Source organism: Papio anubis, chromosome 17 (assembly GCF_008728515.1).
Source record: "Papio anubis isolate 15944 chromosome 17, Panubis1.0, whole genome shotgun sequence".
Classification (NCBI taxonomy): domain Eukaryota; kingdom Metazoa; phylum Chordata; class Mammalia; order Primates; family Cercopithecidae; genus Papio; species Papio anubis.
In genome coordinates, this window is record NC_044992.1 from 29,331,929 (window position 1) to 29,338,427 (window position 6,499).

Sequence of the window (6,499 nt, forward strand, 5' to 3'; positions counted from 1 at the left end):
CCTTGAAGTCCTCATGCTGTGGCTTCATCTCCTCCTTTCGTGGGCTCTGCCCCCACCTTCTAGATTCCTTCCCATACCCCATCTTTAGCTCAGAGGCCTTTGCCTATGCTGCTTGTTCTGCATAGAATATCCTTCCCTCCCCTACCTCACCCAACCCCATCCCCTTCACCTAGCAGCTCCCATCTACACTCAGCCAAGGTGATTCTAAGTTCTAGGAAGCAGGCCGGATACGGTGGCTCATGCCTGTAGTCCCACCACTTTGGGAGGCTGAGGCGGGTGGATCACCTGAAATCAGGAGTTTAAGACCAGCCTGACCAACATGGTTAAGCCCTATCTCTACTAAAAATACAAAATTAACCGGGCGTGGTGGCATGCCTGTAACCCCAGCTACTCAGAAGGCTGAGGCAGGAGAATCGCTTGAACCCGGGAGGTGGAGCTTACAGTGAGCCGAGATCGCACCATTGCACTCCAGCCTGGGCGACAGAGTGAGACTCTGCCTCAAAAAAAAAAAAAAAAAAAAAAAGTTCTAGGAAGCAGTCTCTGGCTTCAGTCCCCATCCTCCTCGGGTTGGGCTAAGTGCCCCTCCCTTGTGCCCTGGCACTCAGGACTTCCCCTAAGTAAGCACACCTGGCACTCATGGCACTGCACTGGCTCCCCGGCGCCCACCCGAGACCGAGTTCTCAGAGGACAGAGGACGTGTTGTACTTGTGCCGGCCTTCCTAGCACCTGGAAGCATGACGGGTTCCCAGTGGATGTTTGGGAAGTTAAATTATTGTAGGGGTGGTGCTAGAGTACTTAGTTGCCGCTAGACCTACTGGGGGTGAGCGATGAGGGAGTGATGCGAACAGCGTGTGGACTTGCTGGACTTCTTACCCGTTTTTCTTGTCATCCTCATCCTCACAGCCAGATGAAAACTCGCTGGATTTTTCCTCCTGTATGCTACGGCCTGGGATTAAAAATGCTCAGGAACTTGCCTGTGGAGTGTGCCTCTTGAACGTGGACTCGAAGAGCCGGGTAAGCCACGCAGCCTCGTTGCAGGTGGCAGAGGGCTTCCCTAACGTGACTCGGGACGACCTCATCTGGCCCACTTTACTGCGAAGTTTGTGACCAGAGGTGGGGATTTTCTCAAGTCCTAAAAGCTGATGATAGGAGCAGACACATCCCCTCGTGAGGGCAGCGGGGGAGCTGTGGAGGGAGTGGACGCGGCTCTCATGCCTGCAGCACCCTGTACGTAGTGGGGTGGTCAGGAGGAAAGGGTGAACCTGTAAGGATGTGTTTGGAGGCAAGAGGCCCTGTTCTGGGAATGTTGTTGACCTGTGGTTTCAACGTTATTTCAGAAAGAAGAGAAGCCTGCAGAAGAACATCCTAAAAAAGTATGAACCAGTTACACCTTATCTTAGCGTCTCCATTTTAATTTTGAGTGTGGAGGGCAAATTGGATGATTCCATCCATTGCATCCTGAACTGTTCCAGTCGTGAATCCTTCACTGAGTCAGTGTGGTTCCCATAATGTTTGATTGAGTCTACCAATGTGTCTGTGTGGCTCCACTTCTGTCTTATTTGCATGCTTGTTTCTCATAATTGGCTTCTGGTGTTGCAGTTACTTTTCTCTGTGATGAATGGGGTGACAGAACGAGCAACTTCTGGAAGCCTGGAAGGTGTAGTGACACACAGAAGGAGATCAAAGAGCTTATTCAGGATGTAGCCATTTAGCCATATTTTAACAGACAAGCCACAAGTTGGGTTTCAGAGTTTTGTTTATATGCAGTGCATTAGAACACTAACCCCAGGACGCGGCTGAGGTTTGGACTACTTTTCCATGGCTGACTGTAGCTTACCGATAAGCCTACTCATCTGGAAATAATTCTTATGTGTTTAATGCCCATTCATTTCGAGGCATTTTTTTTTTTTAACTCTATACCTGTTTGGACTTTTTGATAATGTAGATTCAGTTATTCGCTCCCAATGCCATTCGACCCTAAGAGTTGTTAACTGCCGTTCTCTGACTCTCTCGTTCTCTAACTCTTGTAATTTTTTGTCATGATAGGCTTGTGGTCAGCTGGAGAAGTGTAAAGGGTTGCATGCCGTAGTCAGATGCCAGCCTTAGGAGGAGGGCTTCCTTCAGCACAGTGAGGGATCCAAGCTATCCACAGCCCTTGGCTACTTTAGTTCCCCTTATGATTCCCCCGCTCCGCCCCGTAACCTCTGTCTGTCTTTTCCATGGAAGATTTGGCCGCCTTTTCCCGAAACTAGGTTTAGTGGTAACAATTTTATAGCTTTAATTAGCAGTAAAAAACCTTCTCTCTTAAATTCCTGTAGCTACCCACTCAGCTTTTGTGTGTGCCATTTTGGCCTCAGCCTCTGTGACCTGGAGAGATGTACATGTTGGTTTCTGAAAAGCTCTGAGATGCAGAAAAAGCCTGACTTGTCCCACATCTCTGTTTATTTCTGGCAGGCATTCAACTCAGAAACAGACAGTTTCAAGCTGGCCTACGGAGGGCACCAGTATCACGCCAGCTGTGCCAACTTCTGGATCAACTGTGTCGAACCAAAGCCTCCTGGCCTTGTCCTGCCTGACCTGCTCTGAACAACTCTGTGAAGCACTGACTCTTTTTTTTTCTGTGACACCCCACGGGGTGACAGGGACCAATCAGTAGAATGCGAGCGCTGCACAGTTCACTTCCCTGAATTGATATGAAGAACACCACAAGCGACGGGGCCCCCGTCACCCCCACGGCCAGTCTGCGGGGCTTCAGGTAAAATCGTCCCACTCAAGCGGCACGTGGCGCCAGAAGCTTGCTCACTGCTCTCTACTTTTCTTAAGGTTTTCTAAAATACAGACCACAGCTTTCTGGATCTAAGGAAGAACTTGCTGCTGCAGTATTGAAACTGTGAAGAACTGACATTTTTGAAGAAAAATAAACTACTGTTGCGGGACTAGAATGGGCAGCTGCTTGGAGCCAGTGCTTGTTTTTACCTAGAACACTTACTGTCCTGTGAAGTAGAGTGCATTTATTTGCATTTAGTTTGTTAATGTCTGAAATGAATAAAAAGAGGAAATTACGATTAAACTGATGTTCTGCTTTTTATGGAGAAGATTCTGCCCGTCTGCCCTGGACAGTAGCAGGCAGGTGAGGGCAGATTTTACCCACTTGGCTGTCACAACTGAACCAGTTCTCTACTCCTTCCCTTCATTGCTGTCAACGCTCAAGACTTTTTCCCAAAACATGCCTGCAGTCCTGAAGAATGCTCATTTTCACAGAGGCCCAAATCCTGTGTATCAGGAGAATATCCTTCCCTGCAGGAGCCTTCGCTGCAAACCTCTTTTGCCGCATGCAAAGACTGTGACCCTGGAGTTTTCTCAGACAAGATTTGTAAAGGCAGTGGAATGAAATCTCTTGGCAGTGGCCGCTCTCCAAATTTCCAAAGATGACTACATAGGGACCAACACTGCCTGACTTTGCAGTATCTGTGAGAAAAACCTGAAAATTAATTCAGGGTGAAAATGTGGAGTTCTTGGCCTAGTGTAAAGTATCAAGATGTATATTTATGGGATAGATACATGACTTAGAAGAAAATTGTCCAGAAATAGTACTGAGTTTTAGATGGAAAAGACTCGTGCTTCCTGGAGTAGGGAATTTTCTTTGCCATTTAATCTGAATGCATAAAATTAGGGGGAAAAACTCAAGTGGCTAAGAGCTGTTATTCCTAGGAAGAACGTACCAATCTAGGGCACACGTCTCTCTGAATTGTTGATTATGCGCTTTATGAAGAGATTTTTCAATCTCATGTGCTTTACTTTGTGCGGTTTAGGCCCTCCGACCTAGGCTTTTATTTTTAAACCGACAAAGTTGGTCTTGTCTATAATTGCTGCTTTTACATAATTTATTTTCCCTTCTCAGAACAAATTCTATCTTGGTCCGTCTTACAGCTTTTCCATGTTCTCCAAGAAAGGTGTGGAACATTTTCATTAAACAGCTGTTGCTGAGGCTCCTGCTTGACCTTCTGCACGCCCGAATGCAGAGAGAGGCACCGAGGAGAGAAAGGCTTTTCTCACTCGCTCCCGATGATACCGTCTCTGGCCGTTCCTGACTGAGACAGCTCACTCTGAATTGGTACCTTTGGAGCTTTTGCCCACCACAAGGCTAATGGGGTGTTTCTAACAACACAGGTGGGACAGCTTGTGGCAGGCTTTTCCTGAGGCCTCGGTGCTTTCATCCTGGGCAGCACCAGGTCCACATGGAGCTGGAATGCAAGCAGGCTTCTAATTGGTCTTAAAAATTTCTTTTTTTTTTTTTTTTTTTTTTTTGAGATGGAGTTTCACTCTTGTTACCCAGGCTGGAGTGCAATAGCACAATCTCAGCTCACTACAACCTCTGCCTCCCGAGTTCATGCAATTCTCCTGCCTCAGCCCCACGAGTAGCTGGGACTACAGACATGCGCCACCACGCCCGGCTAATTTTGTATTTTTAGTAGACACAGGGTTTCTCCATGTTGGTCACGCTCGAACTCCCAACCTCAGGTGATCCGCCTGCCTCAGCCTCCCAAAGTACTGGGATTACATGCATGAGCCACCGCGCCTGGCCTAAATTTCATAACAGAACCATGACAGCAGAATCTACCTTTGCAATAAGAATGTTTCCCAGGAGTTAAGAGACCAGCCCTGGGCAAGATGGCAAGACCCCAGCTAATTATACAAAAAATAATTAGCCAGGCATGGTGGAGTGCATCTGTGGACATTTGTGGTCCTAGCTACTAGGGAGGCTGAGGCAGGAGGATCACATGAGTCCAGGAGTCTGACAGTGACTGTTAAAAATTTCTTTCTTTTTTACAACAGCCTAGGTGATAAGAGAGAGACTGTGTCTCTTAAAAAAAAAAAATAGTAAGTTTCCCAATTTGAAATGTTGCTGAGACATTTTTTTTGAAATGCTGTGTAGATGCCTATCATGTCACAGTGGCCCAGTATCGACATTTTAAAAAGTAAGCTTGTTAGCTGGGCTGGTTTCTATTCCTGAGAAATTCCAGAATGCCCCAGATACAATTCCTTAGTATAATTCCCACTTTCCTTACCAAGAGCGATAGGCTTAGTCACTCCGTGGGAGGTGCCAAAGGAAAATTCAGCAGACGTCAACAGAAAAAAAGCCTTTGCTATGAAAAGTATTCACTACCTTTCATATCTCTTGAATACTTGAAATGTTTAATTAGATGCCACCAATAGGGATCCAAGGAGTGTGGGACACCGTTGCGCTGCTTTTCTTTATAAACATTTATTATAATGACTCAACACTGCATTCAGCTTCACCTCAGCTCTTCCTGTTAGCCAGGAGCCCCGTGTCCTTGGAAACCGTAACCAAGGTTACTTATTTCCATACTGTGTATTGTGTCAGCCCGCTTCACCCCACTGCTTGAATGGCGATTAATAGCACTTTTCTTTTTTTGGTGGGATGTTTTGCCTTTAAAATTCTTATGGCTTAGTGTGTAATTTCATTTTTGTCTGGACATGCTTGAGATAGAAGAGGTATTGGATATATTAGGATATTTTCCATGCTTTATTTTTCCTGTGGCTACTAGTTAGCATTTCATAGGGGTTGTGAATTTTTAATTATTTGAATATTTTGTGTACATACACATATTTGAAGGGTTTTGGGGGTCTTATTTGTTTAAAGGTGTCTTCTGTTTGCCTGTTTAATGTGTACTTCAGCTTTGCAAAGATTATAGGGCTGTATGTTTCAGAAATAGGAGATGCTGGCCCTGTACTGGGGACCACTACAAAAATTCCCCTGAACACCTTCGAGGTCAAATGCCTGCCTTTGTGAGCAGTTCATAAACTGACATTTTCAGACATCTGCCATTCAGAAGGGAGCACTGTAGCCTGCTGTAGACCATTCCAGCAAATGTCAGAATGCAGGGCAAGATGTGTGTCGACTGTGTTTTTTAAGTTTAAATTACTTATTTCTTCAGGTGAGTGTGCACCAAGTAACAATATTGAAAGGCCCGCCCCTTGCAAGGCCGAGGAAATAAAGCTTAAGTGAAATAGCTCTTGGGGGGAAAAATGCCACTTTACGAATACTTTTCTAACAAAATAGCATTATAATGAAGTTTTTACTTAATTCCATTATTTATATGTTGATGTGAATATAAGTGGTTAAAAAAGTATTCTTGTGGGACATCTCATTACTTTGTAGCTGTGGCGTTATTAACCAGTGAATGCTGTGGTCCGTAGCAAAATGCGTTGTCTTCTGTGTGATGTGGAATTCAGGCCTGTAATTTTAAAAGATGGTGTGGTTTTTCCCTTGTTCGTATTTTAATAAACAACTGCTCTAATTGATATGTTTAGATATTATAAAGCTTTACCTTTAAAATATTTTCAGGGTCTGTTCTGAAATCACCCACTGTTAAACTTCCCTCACCAAAATACAAGTGTAGAAGAACGTCAGGCTACTAGACCTTTTCTTGGTCTTGTCTTTGTTGGGTTGATTTCACGTAGATGCAAGTCACGA

General features: G+C 45.2%; 1 protein-coding gene across 14 annotated transcripts in view; it reads left to right on the forward strand.

Moving 5' to 3' along the window:
- Positions 1-6,327, forward strand: part of SYNRG (synergin gamma) — a 94,974-nt gene extending 88,647 nt beyond the window's left edge. For 11 of the 14 annotated variants that reach the window (XM_009190428.4, XM_017950688.3, XM_009190431.4 and 8 more), the window contains 3 exons: positions 904-1,014; positions 1,338-1,373; positions 2,455-6,327. In XM_009190428.4, coding sequence (XP_009188692.2) covers positions 904-1,014; positions 1,338-1,373; positions 2,455-2,586 — 279 coding nt within the window. In that variant the 3' untranslated portion in view covers positions 2,587-6,327. The remainder of the gene's footprint in view (positions 1-903; positions 1,015-1,337; positions 1,374-2,454) is intronic. The other 3 variants (XM_009190430.4, XM_003912883.5, XM_017950691.2) reach the window with 2 other exon arrangements.
- The last annotated feature ends 172 nt before the right edge of the window (positions 6,328-6,499 follow it).